The 22,835-nt window shown below is 34.0% G+C and overlaps 2 protein-coding genes across 3 annotated transcripts; one reads left to right on the plus strand and one right to left on the minus strand.

The window, feature by feature from the left end:
- Positions 1 to 1,053: 1,053 nt before the first annotated feature.
- Positions 1,054 to 9,089, minus strand: LOC137834610 (uncharacterized protein At4g26450). Of its 2 annotated transcripts, none has more exons than XM_068642682.2 (4): positions 6,856 to 9,089; positions 6,496 to 6,685; positions 6,270 to 6,318; positions 1,054 to 1,421 (listed from the first exon to the last, which is right to left on the minus strand). In XM_068642682.2, the coding sequence occupies exons 1-4, from the start codon at positions 8,673 to 8,675 to the stop codon at positions 1,366 to 1,368; spliced, it is 2,115 nt and encodes a 704-aa protein (XP_068498783.2). In that variant the 5' UTR covers positions 8,676 to 9,089; the 3' UTR covers positions 1,054 to 1,365. The 2 variants fall into 2 exon arrangements, with proteins under 2 accessions (XP_068498783.2, XP_068498784.2); XM_068642683.2 differs by having other exon boundaries at positions 6,248 to 6,318; positions 6,856 to 9,068.
- Positions 9,090 to 13,015: 3,926 nt separating this feature from the next.
- On the plus strand, positions 13,016 to 22,510 carry CLC-F (chloride channel F). Its single transcript, XM_068642684.2, has 9 exons — positions 13,016 to 13,904; positions 14,664 to 15,066; positions 16,751 to 16,945; positions 17,840 to 18,294; positions 18,888 to 18,992; positions 19,904 to 20,137; positions 20,280 to 20,492; positions 20,925 to 21,157; positions 22,189 to 22,510. The coding sequence occupies exons 1-9, from the start codon at positions 13,527 to 13,529 to the stop codon at positions 22,259 to 22,261; spliced, it is 2,289 nt and encodes a 762-aa protein (XP_068498785.2). The 5' UTR covers positions 13,016 to 13,526; the 3' UTR covers positions 22,262 to 22,510.
- Positions 22,511 to 22,835: the final 325 nt, after the last annotated feature.

A 22,835-nucleotide genomic window follows, 5' to 3' on the forward strand; every position in this document is an offset into this window, starting at 1 on the left:
AAGGTACAATGTGGAAATAATAAATATTATAATAGTGAAAAAGATTATGTAATATAGAAATATTAAAAGATAAATTCATTACCTTTCATTGTCTATGTTATCAATAAAAGAATAAAAATGAAATAAATTTCTACCTTATGGTTACCTTACGAAAAAATTAAAAAATAAAATAAATTTTATATTATGATTTGTACAAGTTCGAAATCTTGTATTCACGTAGGAATTAAAATATTTCTAAAATAACTTTCAATTTTCACCTTATTTTATTTTTAACTAAAAAAATAAAAATAAATCAAAGAATGAAAAATGTCTATCAAACATTATTTAAAAAAATAATATTTTTGATATTAATCACATGAATACTATTTTAAATATAATTAAATCTGCCAGACACCCCCAAGTAAGCTTCCCATCCTAGAAAGGAAGGGTGATTTATTCATAAAGCTTTAGAATATCAACATTTTTTTTCCTGTGTGAAAGAATTTCAAAAGTGTCTTATTCATTTCAACAATGTTAATCAAAATAAACAATTCCAACCTCTTTTTTTTCCTAAATTTATTTGTCACTTTAGAGTACATCAACCACTCATTGATATTTTCTAATAATGCCTTAATTTATTCATATCTTAGTGAACAATACATTAAATATAGAACAGATTGTGTAATAAACAAAGAGTTGTTGCATGCCCAATAGGAGAATGCTGAGATATAGTGAAAAAATGATTAGTAGATTTCACCCTTTTAAGATTATGGTTTATTTGTTTTTAATAAAATAACTATATTTTTTTATGTGTTTGTCTAATTTATTTATTTTAAAAACAAATAGTTTTTTTTCTTTTAAAAAGCAAATGATAAATAATCCTTTTAATGTTACATAACTATTTAAAAATCATTTACACCAAACAAACCAATTTATTTATACTTTCACTCATTCATTCCATTTCACTTAAACTAAAATAAACAATAAACAATTTTTATGAGCACGCATATGTAACAGAAGCTTTATATTTTGAATACTCACCTTTGAATCTATGGAAGAAACTGGAGAAGAATGTGAATTCAAAGCCATTGTATTAAATAATGGCCAGATAAAATGTGTTACAATGAAATATTTTACAATTTTGCATCATTAGACACAATTCTCCCCTAATAACCTAGCAGTGGCAGAGGCATTAAAAAGAGATAGTAGAATTCAGCTTACATATGACAGTACATAATTCCAAACAGGAGACAAATCATGAAAATGAAAAAAGAAAAACAAAGCAGCATTTCATTTTTGTATAAAGCTGATGACTAAGAACCATGGTTGACTAGTACTAAACATACCACTACATAATGTCTCCTGAAAGGACTCTGTGACCACTCATCAAAAGTGCTTCTGATAATCCTGTGATGGAGGTTGCTCCCATGGCCGCAGAAAACCTACACAGAGAGCAATCAGTTTAGGTACATTGCAAATGTCAAATCTGCACACAAATGTTTTTATATTATTGTTTTATAAATTCTACAACTTAATAATAACATCACATAAAGCTCTCCATAATCAATTATGTTTCAATTCTTCATTCTGCCCATGCTTTAAGTAACAATAAGCTATGTTTTAACTTTTAATGCACTCTCATACACCCCACAAAGAACATGCAGAAAAGATTATTCTACGATTCACTTGCTCACTTGTTAAATTTGTCCAAACATTTCCCAACATAGCCGTTGAAGTTTTAGGACAGGGAAGGAGAACAAGAAAGTCCTCAGTAAACTAAAGCTTACTATGCCGTAAGCTTGTTAAAATTAGAAATATATAGATGAAAGAAAGTAATCCTTGAATAGATGAAGGTTTCATTACCCACACATCCTCTCTTCTGAGACCAAAACCAAGTCCCAACAGCTGAACAGGCAAAGCTTCAACACATGGCCATCATCATTTTGCTAAACAAACGACTCACTTAAGAATATATATGAATCTTTAGGGAAACAAAAAATGATTTTATAGATGGATTACCATCTTGAGTTTTCCTCAAGTTGGAACATATAAATCATATGCAAGGCACATGTAAGTCATATGTATCGAACTTGTTATAAACGTAGATAATCCAAGGATCACCGAATGACTAGTAAGATATCTTGTTAGTTATTTAAATGACAAAAAAGCAAACAATTATGAGACAATATCTATATCATGAAAAGGCTACCTACCTCTGTTTGTTTGGTTGGTCCTTGCAGAGAAAATAGTTTACCTTGCATAGATGCATGCAGGGCTACTTGATTGTCAGTTGATCAATAGTTTTAGACAACAGAGTTCACATGTTGCCAATGCAATTGCTCAATAATTAATATTCTATATCTGAAATTGACAAGGCAATCAAACCCGGATTCATAGTTTTCCAATATACAAGATTGCCTCCAAAGTACCCTATAGTTATACACACATATATATTTGAAGGAGATCTGGAAAATATATAGAAATCCTTCTCCTAGTGGTTTTAATGAGAATCACATCATCCCAATGGCTGTTACACGGTGCCTGATGAAAAAAATACATCATGATCACACCAAAGAAGATCTGGTCACACGATAGAGCTAGCTCAAATGCCACCTAGTTTCTAGCAATGACTCCCTTTAGATAGAAACATGACATTAGGATCACAATCATATAAACATATAGTCAGTTTGTCATTTCAGTATCCTCAAGTACGTCTAGTCCATATTTTCTACACGAGATTGCAACACCAGTAATACTGAACCACTTCAATACCCAATCATGAAAAGAAATGTGCTTTCCTGTTGGCAGATATTTTCCTTATCACAATCTGCGATCACATTGTGACATCACCCACATAGACCGCCAAATAGATCTTGGTGGTCTCTGTAAATCATCTCAAACTTCTGAATGGTTATGTTAAATCTCCCCGATCATGGCTAAAATGCTGTCATCAAATACAAGGAGCATTACGCAGTCGGCAGACTAAATTCCAAACTTATGGTGTTTTCTTCGTATAAACCTCTCTAGCAATTTATAACAAGTTGTGAGTGCAGACAATTTCCCGTGGCAGCAACAAAGAGAAAGAGATAGACATAAAAACTTTACCTATAAGGTCAGAAGGTATCACCTTAATCTAACCCACACATCTTTGTCTAGCAATGAACAATCAAACCATGCTTTGAGAAAACCAATCCGGCCACTTGGCCAACTTTAAGTGTGTATGCACAGAAACAGCCAAACGTATATTTGGAAAAAGATCAAAGAACCAGCCACCAAGTGACAGTAGAACACAAAGAAATCATCTTGTTTAATCCACCATTCTTTTTGCAATCCACAATGGTACAAAGCCTTATAAGTAATATTGGTATAGAGACAGGATGAAAATAAGTGCCCAAAGTATAGTAGGGTGAAGATAGAAACGGTGACTCAAAATCATCCATGCAATTCAGACCAGGAGTGGAACAAATAACTTTGCAATAGGAAACAGAAAAACTGGTTACTATAGATGGGATTGTGCAAGGTAACAGAATTGGAGAAAGAGAGTAAACAGGTGCTTTAAGAGGTCTGGCAAGAGGATTAGGATGTGAGCAACAACAATAAAAACCTGAACTCTGCAGAAGAACCAGTCAAGGGAACATGAAAAACCTCATACAAAGGGAATGCTCAGTAAAACTTTTGAAGAAGGTTACATCTGCATCAAATAGGTAGCCGTTTGGGAAAACAAAAATATCCTTTTTGAAGCCAAGTGTAGTCCTAGAACATAAATTTGTGAGCTTTGGCATAAACTTTGTCCTGTCCAGGGTCAAGATCAAGAACAAAGCACGTGCAGGTGCAGCTAAACCCACAAAGGGAAGAGAAATACATGAGTGTAGAAAAAGGGTAATCTGGTTTAGTAAAACCAAAGGGGGCTAGCAATTAAGTAGCACACAATGAGAACTGCATCCCCCACCATAAAATCTCAAAAGAACATTTCTGCGAAGGGCCAAAATATGAGCATTATTTTAATTAACAGTCTTTACACTTTACAATGCAATTTTGCTGAGGGTTGTGATTGCATGAAGATTGATGAAGTATGCCTGCCCTATGAGGTCAAAAAGTTGTAAACAAAGCAGAAAATTATTCATGGCCAAATCAAAACAGAGAAGATATATCAAGGAATAAATTTGATTGTGAAAGTACAAAAGGATTCATATATAGAAAGCAGTTCAAATATTTTTATTATGATTATGATAACCTAGTGCAACAAGAATAATCATCAATGAATATCAAAATACTATAATTCTAATATTAAAAAAACTCAAGTCTTACATTGACTAAAAATACTGCCCGATAAGAGCTTATAAGGTCAGGCACCCCTCTCATTTTACAAACCAAATTTGTAGGATAAGTTAAACTTAATTTAAGACAGTATCAAATCTTATTCTAGATTTATTATTGGATCATCTACCATATCATCTACTCACTACAGAAGCAACTCAACTAGGATTGCTGATACTAGAGTTAACTAGTTCAAAAGGAGGAGCAACTCAATGATCAATGCAAAATGAAAATATTGGAATTTGTGGCAGTTTTCTATTTAGCAGAAACCAACAGTAATCAGTGTGACTAAACTGAGACAGAATTGATTATTTCCTAAGGAGCCACAAACAACTATTCCGTACATGATTAACCCATTGAGAAAAAAATGGCAAAAGCAGGAATTAATGAATCTGTAGGAAGATATATAGTGGTATGTAAGGTGAGAGATGTAAGTGGGGTGGGGGGCGGATCCAATGATGAATCAGAAGGGACGCATAACAAGAGGGGGGATTCTTCTACGAAGGTAATGGCATGATTGCCCAAAATCTAATGGTGAATAGGAGGTTCTAGGCATGAGAGAAGCATCAATAACTTGTCATATTTTTCATATCATAAGCTTTGGTATCATGTCAGCACTGACAGCTGACAAGAAACACCTAATGAGTTTCTTTGGCACCAACAACCGTAATCTAGCCTAAGTACAGATTTGAACAACCACGTAAAAACATTGAAAATAACAAGTACATAAGGTATATTATGCCCAAAAGCATCTTGTTGATGCCTAGGAGTCCTATCAGAATGTCAATTAACTGTCTTTTTATCATAGATAACACCCAAACCACGCATTCATTTAATCCATCAAGCTTGAATCTTATGGCATGTATCTCCCTTCATTTTTCCATTGTTCTATATGATGAACTCTAGATATGTAAACCATGTGATTTGCAGTATTGTACATCCAAGATCAGACATTGTCTTATGTTTTCACCCTAGTTGTCTAACCCTCTCACGTATCCTTGATTGCTCAAATATATACAACACGAAGTCCTTTTCTTTTTCTATGGCTTTCTGCAATACCTTTCTCAGCAAATCAGCATCATATATATGCTTTTATCCAAATCAATGAAGACCATATGTAAGACTTTGTATTTCTCCAATATTAATCCACTAAACATTATAAAAGGTTCTTTTGTTCTTTTGCTTTTGCAAGGAGTGTCCCCCACCAAGTCTAGGTCCTAATCTGCTATGGAGTGAAGAAGGCAAAAGGTAGACCCCTCCCAACTAGGTTTGCACCAATTGCAAGTGTATAACAGGCTATCATGAATTGAATGCTATGATAACACACATGATTCTCCATTACAAATAAGGAAAGGAAAGAAAAATAAAAAATAATCCATAAACTAAAGCTATACAATATTTCCATATTTGCACAATGAAATCTTCATCCCAATGGTTATCACAACATTTTCCTATTCACACAATCATATCTTCAACGACAATCAAACCCCAACCTCTTTCTTTAAGGAGTAAAAACCTCTGACACTCACGCCAACTTGGGTTTTATTATTATTTTGTCTCCATCCTTAATTATAAGACATTGTTTTGAAATTTTGTCTTATTAACAAAACTCGTTTTTAATTGTACCCAGTAGTGTAAATCTCACTTGTTTTATAAATAGGGATCCAAGTACTTAACTTTACAACATTTTATTAGCCTTTGTAATCTTGTTAAACAATTTTCTAAGCCAACTAATACTTTCCTTATCTAGACCCTTCTATACATTCTACAGTTCAAGAAAACAGCTATGTCTTTATTAATATAGAACAAATTAATAGATAGTTATATCTAAACCACGTCAAAAGTCCAATTAGTATTAGTACGTTAACCTACCCAATCACCACCCACGACTGCAGCATCAAATATCCACTTAAAGGAATTACAGGTACTTTTAACAAATAGGAAAACAAACCATTAATAAAAATCTGGCATACTTAATTCTCCGAGCGACATATATATTGAATCATTCTCAGCAAGTGTCCCCTGGAACCAAGAAGAATGTATTATGTGGAAATCATCAATTATGATTATTAATAAATATCTTATCAGGACAAAGAATCATTTAGTAGATAAAAAAGGCATACAGCAGCCATCAAGTCAGCAAATGCTGTTAAAAGGACTGGTATAAAAATATATCTAGATTTGAAGGTAGCATCGTACCGTTCCACCATGAAGGCCCATTTCGTTGTGCACAGAGTTTATGTCACCAGGTACTGAAGAACAGTTAGTGAAATCTGACCCAAGCAACTCTGATATCATAAGCCCGTATCCATCCTGAACATCATGTATGTCAGCAGCATTTTGAGCATGGTTGGGAAAACCTTCAAGGCCAGGAAACATAGTCTCTGTCCTGTGATTTCAAAGACAACATATTACAAACAGTTGCAGGGTAAATGAAGGATGTTTAAAACTACATGCTCCAACGGTATTTTCACCAAGTAACTGAAAAAAACAGTGTTAAATAGGAAGTTGGAAAGCTAACATAAAACTTGAGGAGGGAAGGAAGTAGGAAAAACATACTTTCTATCAATATTGTCAATTGACTTTTCTTCTTGAATCGAATCATTTTCTAAATCAATTACTTCAATCTCTTTGCCATTCGTTGCATGAGTATTGAATTTGCCTGATACACTAGTATGACTCATGCTCAGATCTATGTCAATTGGCACAGCTTTCTTTGCTTCAGAGACCGAGGGGGGATAAATAAGAACTGGGTGATCAACATGACTTTCATGCACTTCAGACGCTTCAATGAGATTCAGATCACAGGTTCTAAACGAACTTGGCAACGAAGGCTTCTCATCTGAACACTGAAGAAAGGGTCTGTCTCCACCTACTGTGAACTGAGAACCACTACCCATCAGGCTCCCCTGATCAGAAGTCATAGTAACTTTGTCAATATGTGAAATTCCATCTTCTACCTGGCCCTCTTTCACTTCAATTGGATTACCATGCAAAAAGTAACCCCCGGTCTTAGGAACGAGGGAAGGCAGCCATTCCCTCAGTCTCTTGCTGTCCTCCCTCACATCATCATCAACATCTTCCGCGACCCGCTTTTGACCCTGTTCCCCAGCCAAGGTACTGCAAACTCCATACCCCGGTAGTGTAGCACTAGACTCTTGGTTGTTATCCTGAATAAAGCCCCTATCCTGACCAGACTGACATCCTAATTCTTTCACATCCTCAACTTTAGACACAGGATCTAATTCTCTCACATCCTCAGCTTTAGACACAGCATCCAATTCTCTCACATCCTCAGCAATACAAACAGGTTCTACCTCGGCAACATCCGCATCAACATGAACCATATCATAACTTTTCTCACCTAGTAACTCAACCGATGAGGAGCCTTTAACAGACTCATTTTCAGCCAAGACTTCCTCAGCTGAGTCAGCTCCTTGAAGATCCCCAACATCATGTGCACTCCCAGTACCATCTCCATTGTTCCCAGCTTTCAAATTCTTGCGTGTAATCGAAGAGCGCGTCCTGGTGGGGACCTTCACAGACTTGCACAGTGAAACCAGATCAGCAAAAGCCCCACCAGAGCTACTATTCTCCTGATCACTCAACTGAGCAGACACATTCCTCAATCTCTCACTATCGTCATCGCCAGCACCACCTTCCTTCACCTCCTTAACCCCAACACTCACACTCTCCAAATCATTACCAACACCAACCCCCATATCCACATCACACACATCTTTCCCTGCACCACTCTGCTTCATCTCCACCAATTCAGCACTCACCCTCTCCTTATCCCTGTCCTTATCGTTCAAAACACCACCATCCTCACTTCTGAGCGAAAATTCATTCGAATTTGATTTTACCAAAGCATCGTCACTAGTATTCTGGTGCTGGTGCTGGTGCTGATGCTGGTGCTGGAACTGGTGCTGGTCCTCCTCATCCTGATGTCTAGCACTAAATCCACCAATTTCATAATCATCATCCTCACCATCCCTAACATCGTTAGCTACGCGACCAGACCAAGATCCATTCCTCCTATAATCCCTCCCCAAATCCATCCCATTGCTCCTGCTGAAGCTCCCTCTCCTCCTCCCCTTCTGCCCAAACTCATCAAACCCCAATTTCCTCCTCCCATCCGCGCTCCCAAGCCTCGCCAGCGCCGACGGCCGCCCGCCACCCTCCACAGGAGCCTTCTGGTTCTGCCACTTCGCCGGCAACGCGTTGGGCGGCAGCAGCCCCTGGGAAACCAAATACTCCGCCGCAAGCCGCCCCGCCTCCACGAAAATATCCCCTCTCCGCCCTCTCCCCAGCCCTCCCTCCCGCTGCCGGTACTCCGACGCATAAAACCCTCGCGGACTCCGTTGCCGAGCCTGCATAGCGACCTTTACTCTCTCCCCTTTCTCTCCGCGCGATCAGATCAAGCCAATTCAAATTCCTGAGCTCACAATCTCCAATCTCTGAGCCATAGAACAAGAAATCAAGGTTGACGGAATCGAATGGAGGAGCTAGGTTTGAGGTTGTTGTCGATGAATTGGATTTTGCAGAAGACGAAGCTATGATCGGAGGTGAATTGAAAAAATTGAATGATCGAAAAGGAACGTTGAATCATCACTACTCATTGTGTGTTGTTGCAATTTCCTTTGTTTCTGAAACGCCACTGCCCTAACTAACTCAATTTCATGCTTCCAACATTAATTCGCTATTTCTTCATACCTATATATACCAATCACTCATGTCTTCTGCGTCTTTTTGCTTTCAAAAATCAAAGTGCTTTTTTTGTAGGACCCATTACCTACAATAATAATAATATCTACTTTTAAATTAGGTGATAAAAATAACTCGAATTTTCTTGAAATTGATTTTTTTATCATTACTTAATAATTAACTATATTAATTTCCTTAATATCGATTTATAATTTAAAAATATAAATTTACTTATGATTCATTCAATCTTATTCATTCATTTAAGTATTTATATTTTGGTATGTTTTTACTAACGTGAGCGTTAGAAAATTTTATATAAATAGTTTGGCGTTTTATCAACAAAGTAATCATTTAATAGAGGAATCAACTTGTTTAAAAGTTTGATTATTTATCTTAGATGATTTTAGCTTAGTTTCAATAAGAACATTTAGCGTTAATTTTAGGGTTGGGTAGAATTGTTATCATACCATACCACAAGGCTTATGATATTCCTTAGAAGTGAGACTTTCACGTTAATATTATCATATCATGAGACAGACTCATCTTTGCTCGGGTTGATGATTGTAAACTAATGAACACATGTTTGCTCTCCCTTCAACACATCACTCAAGGATATCGAGCATTTTGGTTGTTGCTGAGTGATTTTTGGTTGTTGCCATCATACTTTTCTCTATACTTACCATTATAGTGGACATATGTTTCAAGTAATGCTACAACAAAGTGTGATTAATCATGTTTTAAAACTTGGTTATACATATGTTCAAACATGATTTAGTCTTTGACCATATGGAGTTTGGAACATTATCATGTGAAGAATGGTTGTGTTTGACTTTGTATAATTTATTTTAATGAAATGAATAAATTGTGGTAATACTAGTAGATGGAAATTTTTGGATGGATAACATATATTGGTTACACATATATGAGTTGGAATACTAATTATAGTATAATTTTAATTTTTATGTGACTATTGTGAAGATTTGGTTCAATAAAAATCTATGTTCAAAGATTCCTATAACGTCTCGGGTTGGAGTGTCTAGTGGTACGAAACCATTTGTTTTGACCAAAGCTTATGGCTAGATCGTCTGGTGTATTAGTTTAACTTCCAACATCAGTTGGCGTTTCCAGCTCCTAACTGAATCATTGTGTATGTGACTCTACAACTGTTTGACACATCATTTTGAAAGTTAGTAAGATGGTTTAACCGTATAAATAAGACCTTATAATGAACATTTATCTTTAACTTAGAGTTGAGAATTATTAGTGAGATAAACTTTGTGTTGTGATCTTAAATTCTTTTTTAATTAATTTCTAACCATAGATTGAATTTCAGTTGAATCACATAAATTTCTCTGTGTGATTCTTTGTTTACTTTTCTTATTTACATTCTGTTTGTTCATGTGGTTTCTTTCATGATCGTCTGACATTTGTGAGTGATAAATAGTCCAGTAAATTTGTGTCGATTTCCTTACAACTATTTTGCAAATACATCTGAGGCATACATGTAAGATGATGTATATTACAAAAGTTAATAAAAAGTTAACAAGTACCCAAAAGCAGCAAATTATGGTAACACCATTTAAGTGGTTAATGAGTATGGGTGAAGAGTGAAAATGTGTCTCCATTGTTGTGGGAATTATGTAGTAGGCAAAAAGGATTGAGTTTAGAATAAAAAAATGAAACAATGCATTACACCCTATTATGTGTGTTTTTCAAAGAAATCTCCCCTTCTTAAATTTCTTTCCAAAACTTTTTTAAGACTGAAAAAACATAATGCAATTATAATGGAAACAAGATTGATACAAGAATGTGTTTCAGTATAATTAAAGGAAGATAAACAAAAGAAGGAAGATAAACATAAAAAAAAGACAGCACAAAAGATTTTATAGTGGTCCAAATCAACAAGATCTTACATCTAGTTTCAACAATTCAATCTTAGAATTTTTTGTTCCACTAACTTCACAAAGTTAACAATCATGAACATGAAAATCAACACTATCAACTCTTATTGCATAAGAGGGCACAAACTTATCAACTCTTAATCGCCAAGAACAAAACACTAGAACAATCTAGTTACAACAACAAAGAAAAATCAGAAAAATGTTACTACAATTTCACAGCAAAAGCACACAATATTCAACAATTGCACAACCTTGATTTAAAAATCTTAAGAATACAAATGAATGTGAAAAATAGGTAGAAAAATATGTTAATATTGCGTCTAATCGTAAAGGTATTATGGTAAATCATTAAACCAAGTACTCTATTTATAGAGTTTTGAAAACACAAATTAAAGAATGATATTGTCGTTTTTAATCAATTATATAAGCTATTAATCAATTATTCTTTTAAAAAATATTTTAAACATTTTTTAGTTTAATTAACCGAGACACATTTTAATTGATTAAATTGTTTAGATCAAGTTTTCCAACTTTATGCTTTAATTGATTAAATATCAGATAATCGATTACCCTCTTTTAAAGCTTATGAATAACAATTTAATCCATTAGTAAAAAACATAGTCAATTATTATGCTCTTAAAACTACAATAGCTTCGTCTTCATCATAAAAAATATATTAAAGTGATTAGCTAAATGATGTAATTGATAGATAATATGTTAATCCATCTTAAATATTAGTTATGCAAATTAACATTCATAGAATGACATAACAACCAAGTTTATTATAAAATTAATCTAATAAACTATTATTGTTTATGCAACGAATACAATAAATGGTTAATTAACTAAAAGTTAGTTAGTTATGTTGGCATTTGAATCTACGCAACTATATTCATCTAATTAGGAAAGATAATGTGGGACAAACTTTGCACGATAGAAGAAAGGCGAGGCAGACTGATTATGGCCCACTTAGGTCCGTCTTTCATAACTCATAGTCTTGTGTGGGCTAATTATGGGACATGACGAGTCAGCCTGCATAACCGCTTAATATTTTATTCCTTCAATTAAAGGTTGATCCAATGTTATTGAGATGGAAGAACAACAATAATGTTTTTGAAGTCAACAAAAAATCATGTTAATTATTGTAGTTGTTTAATAGCTTAAACAATTTTTTTTCAAACGTGTAACTTTGACATATTTATCTAATGTATATGTTAATATTGTGTTTATTAACTTATTTAAATTTTATTGTCAAATAGATTCATGTGGTGCAACAAAAACGTGAAACATTAGAATAAGATACATTTGTATGTGTATTTTTTTTAAAAGTTTCACTTAAACATACTAGTCCACAAATCTATCGTCATGAGTTAATCCACGTTATTATCTTAGTATATCTAATAACACATATAAATAATAATTTTTTTATTAATCTATTTAATCATACTTGTATAAGTGAATTGGGACAAATTACATATTTAACATTATGTTAGAAGTTTATCTTTAAAATCACAAATATTGATTGTGGTCAATAGTTATTTCAGAATTCGTTAATTCAACATTCTAATTGTTTCTGAATTATTCAATTTAGTTGTTATGTATTTCCAAGTATTAATAAATTTACACTATCGATTAATTAACATTTTAAGAAAAATCAGTATACTTACAGTATAGATAGTTTATAACCCACCAAGTATACAAAAAAATTCCCAAATTATTGATTAAATTCCATTTTAAACAATAAAAGCAAATAATGTTTTGATTACTTAATAATTTATTAAATGCATTTTTAACTAAATTTAATTATAATCATTAAAAATATATCAACGAGCTTGATTTTTATATATAGCAAAATAACATATATAATTAATTAATAATTAATAAAAAGTCAGTCTATATATGACAAATTTCAGTATCCTTACCATACACTACTACATTAGTAAAAAATTACATGACTTAAAAAAGATATTACTAATATTGTATAATTTTTATTTTATTTTTAAATAATATGAAAAAAATTAATTGCTTATTTTACAGTTGTTATTTTAATATCTAAAAGTTTGGAGTTAGTTTTCTTTCTATATATAGCAAATAGATCATTAAAATGATTTATTGAATTATATTTGATATCTTACCATTTTTTATAATATTTAGTAAAAAAATGTCACAAACTTTGTAGTGTGAGTGTGTATTAAAATGTAATTATCAGAATAAAATAATTTAATAACTAATTTCTGTAACAACTGTTATAGAAATTTTTTGAAGTGCCACAAATTAGAAATTATGAAGAAAAAAAAGTGAACGTTGTTTTCAATCTTGATGAAAACACGTTTTCTGGGAAGAGAAGATCGCAAGGAAGAGAAGGTTGTGTTGTGAGAAGTGAAGAAAAAGTGTTTTCGATTTTGATTGGATGGTAAGAAAAAGTGTTGGAAACGTGCATAACGCGATTTCCATTTTGTGCGGCACATGTAGCAGTGACTCTGCGAGATCCATAGCTTCTTCTTCTTCTTCACCTTGGTTCCATCTAAATGGGTTTTGAAATCCACGAGATTTGAGACCTGGGTTTTCGAAAGCCGGAGCCTTTGGTTGATGGGTGTGGAGGGAATCTGAGGGTGTTTTTCGATGGCGGAGGGCGATCAGCGCCGTCTTCTGGGGCTGTCGGAGGACGACGTGGAAGCTCGAGGGTCGGAATTGGCCGTCGTCAATGGCGGCGGCGGCGGCGGCAACAACAGCAACAGCAAAGGTTTGAGGGATTTGTTAAGGTTGTCGGGTCACCGACAGAGTTTCAAGCGCATTGAGAAAGAAGACGATAGAGATAGAGATAGAGATAGAGAGAGGGATAGAGATAGAAGGGATCAGAATCGACATCACCATGATGTGGATCTTGATTCTACTGTTGAGGTGCTTGGCGACAGTGCACCACCTGAATGGGCGTTGCTACTCATTGGTTGCCTCATTGGACTCACCACTGGCCTCTTTGTTGCCTTTTTCAATAAAGGGGTATGCCAAATTTTCTATCTTTTTTGTTTTGATCTCTCACTTGTTTTGCACTAATAGATCATATGATGGTGGGCATAGTCAAATGAATAGTTACTTACCAAGGTTTTAAGTTGTAGTTTATCTGGGATCCTTGACTTTGTAGAGAAATGTGGATGCAATTGTTGTCGTAGAGAGTCCTAAAACCATGAGGTTGTGCCAACTTATCTGCTGAGAAAACGGGGTAGTTATGGAGTTTTCTCCATAATCCTGTGTATTGCCTACCAAAATTCACCATAGCACTTAGCAGTGTTGTAAGGGTGAATGGTGGAAGGCTACAATTCCGCCATGTGAACATCCCGCTGGCCTTCTCAAACTTGCTTATGGTGGTTGGCAAAATAGCCACCTTGCCATTTTGCTATGGTGTTGCTGCCATAACAACGTTGAGACTTAGTGCATATTGGATTCTATCTAAAGGAAGTCTTCTAATTATAATTGGTCAACCTCATCTACTGGGAAAAGGCTTGCTTGTAGTTGTGTTATTGTATACTTTTATATTCATAATGCTGTCTTGTGAGAATTTGGGCTTTTGTAAATTATGTTGTCATGGTTGCCAAGCCATCTTTGATACCTGTCTTTTGTCTGTTTCTATCATAGATAAAACACCAGAGTCATTTGGTTATGGGCTATCTGGTTATCCATATTCAAATTTTACTAACAATCTTTTCCAAACTTGTTGAGGAAGATGATTTATCTGACGTATACTAAAATGTGGTAATCTAGGTGCATATAATACATGAATGGGTATGGGCTGGTACTCCAATTGAGGGTGCTGCCTGGCTTCGAATTCAGAGATTGGCTGATACATGGCATCGAATCCTTTTAATACCTGTCACTGGAGGAGTCATTGTTGGAATGATGTGTGGTTTACTGGAAATACTGGACCAAATAAAGCAATCCACTGGCTCTCAAACACAAGGTTTTGATTTTCTTGCAGGAGTCTTTCCAACGATAAAGGCTATTCAGGCTGCAGTTACTTTAGGTACTGGCTGTTCATTGGGGCCTGAAGGTCCTAGTGTTGATATTGGGAAGTCATGTGCCAACGGATTCTCGCTAATGATGGAACACAACAGAGAAAGGAAAATAGCACTTGTTGCAGCTGGTGCAGCAGCTGGAATTTCGTCAGGTAGCCAGCAATATTGTCAAAGTCACTTTTTAAAATGCATTTGATGTTTGTTCATGTTATAATTATTGAAATAAGGAGCTGATCCTATACAATAAGGAATATTGTTATAATTATAGAAATAAGAAGCTGATCCTATATAATGAGGAATATCTAGATTATATATATATATATATGTGTGTATATATGTATTACTAGGATCTTTTTTATTTATTCCCATATCATATCTTTGTTATAAGAGGATATCAAATTTCCTCTATTCATTGTACTGTTTCTTTTTGCTCAATACAAATAAAACATATTTGCTGTCTTAGAAACATACAGTTTCAGCTTAGTGTTATATCTTCCTTAGAGTTTAACAGTTCATTTCATATTCTGGTCATTTAAACCTGCATGAATGTTTGTGATTTAATCAATGAAAAATTGCTAAAGAAGAAAATTATTTATTGGTTCACACCATATGCCTGCCAAGATGTACTCATTGTAGTTTTTCCTTTATTAATATATCCCAGCATACATGATGTGTTTTTTGTTTTTTCTACTCTTTCTTTTCATAAAAAAGAATGATGACTGCTATATCTTGACACTTGACAGTATCACCATAGCTGAAAATACCCTGTATAGCATATCTATTGCAGACGGAGACGTGACCACTACCTGAAAAATTCCCAGCCCTTCTGCCATTCTTCACAGGGCAGTATTTCCTATTTACTAATTAGGTCCCATAACACTTGTTGATCTTTTCCTTAAAAAATTGCTGTCAATAGGGGAGAACCAAACCACTTAAGTACTCCACTGAATATGTCATACTTTTCAATATGGGACTTTGGCATCCCATAATTCCTATGTCCTTATCATAGCACTGCCCTTGAGGACTGGCTCCCAATGGCTGCACTCTTTTGTTTCACTCAGCCTTTTGTTCTGACCCTCCATTGGCAGCCCTTTCTAACAACTAGTCTGAGATTTATCTTTTTTTTTGTATATAAAATAAACTTGTAAGGAAAAAGAGAATGTACAGTTGAGAAATTAAAAACATCACCCTTAAAGAAACAAAAGAAAAGTAACTGTACTGAGAGAAAACTAAATACATCAACAAATTGCCCCAATCCCTTTAAAGGATGACATAGAATCCTCTTGAAAATGACCACGGACTGAGTTTTGGGACTAAGGGAGAAGAATTTTTAGTTGTAGTTTTAGTTTCTTTCCATTTTTTTTTAATTCTAGCTTAACACCCTGCTCAATATTTAGTTACATTGCAAAAGGACAGGGTCAGGCAAGAAAAGAAACTTGGGGTTGCTTATTTGAGCTATTTTTTCTCCCCCCTCTCCTCCCTTGTTGTGCCCTAAGATAAGAGGAATCGTGATTGATCCTCCTGTTCTCTTTTCTGTCTTAAATTATTCTTTTATAAAAAAAACTGTGTTGTTGTAGTAGGCAGGTCCTAATAAGATGTTATCTCATAAGAAATGAATTGTTTTTGCTAATAAATCTGTAGCCATGTGGACATTTAATCTTGCTGTTATGTCACAGGAAATAAGTTGAACATACCTTAGTAAATTTTTAAAGAGCATTAAGTTTACACACTACTCTTTTGTAGCTTATAAATGATTTTTTTTAGAGCTTTGAATTAAATATAATAAACTGTTATGTACTGTGTTCGAATTTTAGTTTTCAATTTTCTTCTCTTCAGGCTTCAATGCACCAGTTGCTGGTTGTTTCTTTGCTATTGAAACTGTGTTGAGGCCTCTCCGTGCAGAGAACTCTCCCCCATTTACAACTGCCATGATTATATTGGCTTCTGTTATCTCATCAACTGTATCAAATGTTTTACAGGGGATCAAATCAGCTTTTACAATTCCCGAGTATGATTTGAAATCTGCTGCTGGTACTTTTCTTTAACCCTGCTTTGTATTAATACATACAGTGTTCGGTTTGTCATCATATGTGCCTTTTCAAATCTATTATCTCATATTATTGATTCTTTTGATGAGGTTAATGACATTTCTTGAGGATTTTGTTAAAAGTATTGCATATATGAATTATGAAAAATGCTTATGACTTCCTAAGAATTTCACATTTCTTAGTATCCAATGTATTTTTTATCTCAAAAAGTGATTTATGTAACAAAAGAACAAAGAGAGAGAGAGAAACAAAATAAAGTCCACCACTAAGGATCTAGATGACAAATAGGTACAACAAAAAACAACTTTTACAAAGTTCCTCAAAAGATAATTTAAACTATTTTAACACTCATGGCATCATCCATATTTGCCAGATGATTATCCACAAAGCAGGTTCTGAAATAAGTTAAATTTGTGCCATACTTGACCCATATGACATATATATCCTAACTCGAGGGGGAGTGTTAGAGAAATGTATCATTTAAATATAGTAACTAAAATTTGTGTGGTATTTTTGTATTCATTAAGGTTGAGTATGTGTCATAATTGAGAAACATTTTTCATTATATTGTCCTTTTCTCTCTCTCTCTCTCTCTCTTTCTCACTCTCTCTCATAAATAGAATGATTTATTATACTTTTTTTTTCCGTACCTTTTAAAATGTTTTATTCAAAAAAGCCTTGATCACATTGTATAGAACTCAAACTTTTTCGCCTATGCTCCAATGATCTGTTATAATATAGAAAGGCCTAGTAGGTAGTCACTGTACATAGGCTCTATTTTTTATCAGTATTAATCTCAACTATTTGTTTTTCAATGGAAGAGAACCTTACCATGACTCTTGAGTCTGATATTTGATCATCATGATGTTGCTTGCAGAGCTACCTTTATACCTGATATTGGGAATGCTTTGTGGTGTTATTAGTGTGGCCATGACTCGTTTGGTTGCTTGGTTCACCAAATTGTTTAAGATTATTCAGGATAAGTTTGGCATTCCTACTGTGGTCTGCCCTGCTTTAGGTGGCTTTGGAGCTGGGATTATTGCTCTTAAATATCCTGGAATATTGTATTGGGGTTTCACAAATGTGGAAGAAATTTTACGTACCGGAAAGAGTGCTTCAGCCCCTGGAATATGGCTTCTAACTCAATTGGTAGTTGCTAAGGTTATTGCAACAGCTCTTTGCAAGGGATCTGGACTAGTTGGTGGTCTTTATGCACCAAGTTTAATGATAGGTGCTGCAGCTGGTGCTGTATTTGGAGGCTTTTCTGCTGAAGTTATTAATTCAGCAATTCCCGGAAATGCTGCTGTTGCTCAGCCCCCAGCATATGCTCTGGTAAGACAACTTTACTGTAAGTATGTTTGGTTTGGGAAAGAAAGTGAAAAGAAAGAAAAGAGAGGTAAAGAAAAGGAATCAAAAGTAATATGATTTTTATATTGTTTGGTAAGGAAGAAAAGAAAAGTAAAATGTAGAATAAAGAACAATTATTTTAATGAATAAAAAGTTGATAAATAGTACTATAGTTTCATTATTTAAATATTAAAATATTTAGCCTGCAAATCTTATTATATGTAAGTGTTTTATTTATTAACTATTTTTTATTGTTATATGTTTTGAAAATAAATTCTGAAACTAAAACAATAATATTTTATTTTAATATTTTTAATTATATATTATTGCTGCAAAATACAAAGTTTTGAGAGGATTTCTTTTAATGGGTTTCTCTCAGTTCATTCTTTCCTTTTTGTGTGTTCTAGAGTGTGAAAAGAATGATTTTTTTGCTAGTTTTCGTTCTTTTCCCATTCTTTCTATTTTCTTTTGTGCTGAACACAGTTAAGTGTGTAGGTCATAGAAATGTTAATGCTGACAATAATACTGATTTGGCTGATGAAGATTCAGATAGTTACTAGTTTGTTTAACTTCTGCAGGTTGGAATGGCGGCTACATTAGCATCTGTTTGTTCTGTTCCTTTGACTTCAGTTCTACTTCTGTTTGAGCTGACAAAAGATTATAGGATACTGCTTCCACTCATGGTAACCCTTCAATGAAATTCTCTTTGCAAAATAAGAAAATTACAGTTTGTTGCATGTGTAGTTTTCTGCTGTTTTGCAAGTTTCTATGACTAAGAAAAATGAGTTAATCTCAGTTGTAAAAAAAATGTCTAGTGTAAATATCTTTCTTTTTGGCAGCTGAATTATTAAAGATGATTGGTATACTCTGACATAATTCCTGGGTCATATTGATGACTATCATTAATTCCATATATATATATATATATATATGGAATTAATGATAGTCATCAATATGACCCACATGATGGCAAGAGAAGTTGTTTCATTATGATGCCATGGCTTTGTTGTGTTTTGATATGAAGTTGAAACTCAATGTATATTAGCGTTTTTATCTATGCAATTAGAGAAGAATTGCATAATTTTCTGTTACCTCAAATTCATGTGCAGACATTTTTGCTCATGTAGGCAACTTTCTCTTTCTGATGCAACCTTCTCTCTTTTTCACATTAACAACCTTAACCCTACAACTCATAATGTCCCAGTTGCTTAATGAAATTAGTATTTTTCTTTTCAACTTTAATCCATGTTTGGTATCTCCACTTGATGGAATGAATGGGAGCATTGATTTAGTGATGCTGTTTTGAATATTTTGTCAAGTGGTAAATTATTCAAGTTTTTAATTCTAGGAAAATTAGCCCAAATAGCAGATATTTGTAATTAAAGTTAATACTTTTGTTTCAACTACTCTGTCATTGTAAATGCATGTAGTATTTTCTATCAGCCAGAACTTGTGGCTTTAACTTTTAACCTCAACCTTGTTTTATTCAGGTTTCCCATCTCCCTTAACTTTTACATTGGACATCTTTTTAATGTAGTGAAAATTACTAATATTTTAATGTTCTCACATTTGTCATTGTGAATCTTGCCCTTAGGGAGCTGTTGGATTGGCAATATGGGTTCCCTCAGTGACAAACCAGGGGAAGGAGAGTGATACACCTGATACAAGTAGTTCATCAAGAGGATATTCTCCAGTTTCACATGCTGGAGATGATAATGAGGATAGCTGGAGACAAGCCAATGATGGGAATGATTTAGAGCTCCGTATTGTTGGGAATGGCGCCGATCATGAAGCAATTGATAAGGAACTGCTTCTGGAAAATCTTCAGGTTGAGAAAAGATTTTTCACATTTCCTTTTGATGATTGGCATTGTCCATCTTTCCCTGATAAATATGCAGCATGTTGACCTCTTGTCTTGTTTTTTGATCTGTAAATCCTGTTGCCTTGACTCTATTATTATTGGTTATCAGGTTTCTCAGGCAATGTCAAAACAATATTTTAAGGTTTTGTCATCTGCAACCTTGAAAGATGCAATAAAATGCATGCATGACAGCCAGCAGAATTGTGTGCTGGTGGTTGATAAAGAAGATTTTCTAGAAGGAATATTGACATATGGTGACATAAGAAGGTGTCTGTCCCAGGAGTCTACTGACCCTTTGAAGGGTGATTTAGTGGTTCTGGATGTATGTAGAAAATGCCCCTGCTCTTTATATTTTCGAGACCCGTGTCTGTTTGCAAAATGTTTTCCAAACAGTTCTTTTTCCATGTTCTATAATTCATGGAAAAGAAAAACAATTGTTGGCAAGAACTGTTTTCTGAATACATTTTAGCAACAAACTGGACTAGAAAACTATCTTCAAGATTTTGGTCCAGCAAGAACAGAATTGTTACTATCACTTTTATCTTTTGGAGTTCTAACATTGCTTTGATGAATGGATTTAAATGCAATGTTAAGAAAATACATAACCGAAATTCATGTCTGGATCTTCATGCTATACTGCCAGGATAGAATTGTCACTAATTTGTTCTTGAAGATGTTATTTATTGTACTGTCTGTGCTCCATTGTTGCCAGTCTCTAAATATCTAATGATAATTCAAATTGGATATTTGACAGGCGAACACGTGCCTTGTTTCCTCGGTTTGTACTCGAGGGATGAGCTATCGTGGACGAGCACGAGGAATTTTGACCTGCTATCCAAATACTAGCTTGGCTATGGCCAAAGAGTTGATGGAGGCCAAGGGCATTAAGCAATTACCAGTAGTTAAACGTGGTGGAGATCAGAGTAGAGAAAGAAAGAGGAGAATTGTTGGTCTTCTTCATTATGATGCACTATGGCAATGTCTCAGGTTTTTCTTAGAATCTGATACTTGTTTATTATACTCTTACACAACACCAAATCTAGGTTTCCCTTTGCAGCTTATAAAATGCCTTTTAGCTATGCCCTTTGGATCTTTACTATTCTTTTTCCATTAGATAGTTTAATTAGTAGTTGAGCATATGGAAATGATGCTTAATCCCTTGTGACTTTCTAGTTTTTTGAATAAAAGCTGGTTTTTGAAGAAGGGTTTGTTGGAGGAAACTTCTCCACAAGCACTTTTAGATGAAAAAAACAAGAGCAAAAGAAATCAATTTGTTCATGAGTTAAAATTCATCCATGAAAAAGTTAAAATCAGATTTTTGAGAAGCTAATGTAACTTAGTCTCTATGCAGAAGTTAGTTAATTTTAGTTTAAGGAAAAATTCTCTGAAATACAGAGAAAGTTTATCCATCCAAATTCTATCCATATATTTAACTTTTTCTTTGGTCTTTGATACATTTGAAGAACTTAAGGAGTCATTTTTTTTTTACCTTTTTGATTCCTATTTTCTGGAGTTTATATGGGAAAAAATGAAAAAGGAAAATAAAAGTGTTGCTTCCAGTGTTTTTCCTACATGAACTTTTGAGAAATAAAAAAACCAAGTAAAAATTAAAAATATAAAACCAACCAACCAAAATTTCTGTCATACCCTATTCTTCAAGATTCTTTTTCCTCCTTTCTACCAAAAATGCAACTCACTCATTTAACTCATGAATTTCTCAAGTTGAGCCAAGTGCAAGGTTGTCTTTCATGTATCATTTGCTGGGAACAGACAGAAAATAAATAACATCATAATGAAGTCACAATTTTTTACATTTTCTCTGTCATGTATTATTTGTATGAAGCACACTCAACTGCTAGAGTAGTGTTATGTTACAACTTCTTGCCATTTGTCCCCTTTAGTTGGTGATTGAGTATGATAAACACTTCTCTCTAAAGTCTGAATTGCCTTCTAAGGACAAAATCTAAATGCAATTTGGAGTATCTTTTTGTGTTGATGTATGGATGTTTTATGTGCAGGAAAGAGATTAATCACAGGCAAAAAAATATGACAGATAACAGTTTGGCAGTGACAACAACGAATGGACATTGATTATGTGGTCAATCTTTTTGGTTGCCATCAAAAGTGAGACTATATATAATTGATGTATATTCCAGTGCCAAAAAAATGGTCATTTGATAAGGAAGAAAATATTTCCAACCACCACAAGTTAAGATCATCAGCAATTATAAATCATAGCTTCAGATTCTTTTGCATAATTTAGGACACTGCAGCATGTAAAGTAACTCTATAAGAAGCAAAGGGAAATAGAAAACACACTGAAAATTGTTCCTTTTGTAATTCTGATCTTCCCTACCAAATATAGGGGCAAATTATAAGCTAAGTATTTTCTTTAAAAAAATTGTTAAGCCGTTGCCTATGTTGTAGATGTTAGAAACAAACATTAAAAAACATAGTTGTTTGATTAAAAATGGCAACCACACTTATTTCTTACCGTATAACTTAAGTTTCAAACATTCTTTAGTTACTGTATAACTTAAGTTTCAAACATTCTTTAGTTGGTGACTTTTGCTTTCATTAACACCTTAGTACAAAACCAAATGAAATACAAAAAGTATGAAGTGAAAATAACAAACAAAATTGATAGAGTTGTTGGTAATTGTAT

This window comes from Phaseolus vulgaris, chromosome 5 (assembly GCF_051622355.1).
Source record: "Phaseolus vulgaris cultivar YP4 chromosome 5, ASM5162235v1, whole genome shotgun sequence".
NCBI classification, from domain to species: Eukaryota; Viridiplantae; Streptophyta; class Magnoliopsida; order Fabales; family Fabaceae; genus Phaseolus; species Phaseolus vulgaris.

What these genes read in the sequence shown, in the direction of transcription:
- LOC137834610 (XM_068642682.2), bottom strand. Translation starts at nt 8,675, where the DNA reads ATGCAGGCTCGGCAACGGAGTCCGCGAGGGTTTTATGCGTCGGAGTAC. An exon ending in TGGGCCTTCATGGTGGAACG is followed by an intron (nt 6,319 to 6,495) that starts GTACGATGCTAC and finishes TCTTGGTTCCAG; the next exon opens with GGGACACTTGCTGAGAATGA. An exon ending in TATGTCGCTCGGAGAATTAA is followed by an intron (nt 1,422 to 6,269) that starts GTATGCCAGATT and finishes CTCTCTGTGTAG; the next exon opens with GTTTTCTGCGGCCATGGGAG.
- CLC-F (XM_068642684.2), top strand. Translation starts at nt 13,527, where the DNA reads ATGGCGGAGGGCGATCAGCGCCGTCTTCTGGGGCTGTCGGAGGACGAC. An exon ending in TGCTTCTGGAAAATCTTCAG is followed by an intron (nt 20,138 to 20,279) that starts GTTGAGAAAAGA and finishes ATTGGTTATCAG; the next exon opens with GTTTCTCAGGCAATGTCAAA. An exon ending in GCACTATGGCAATGTCTCAG is followed by an intron (nt 21,158 to 22,188) that starts GTTTTTCTTAGA and finishes TTTTATGTGCAG; the next exon opens with GAAAGAGATTAATCACAGGC.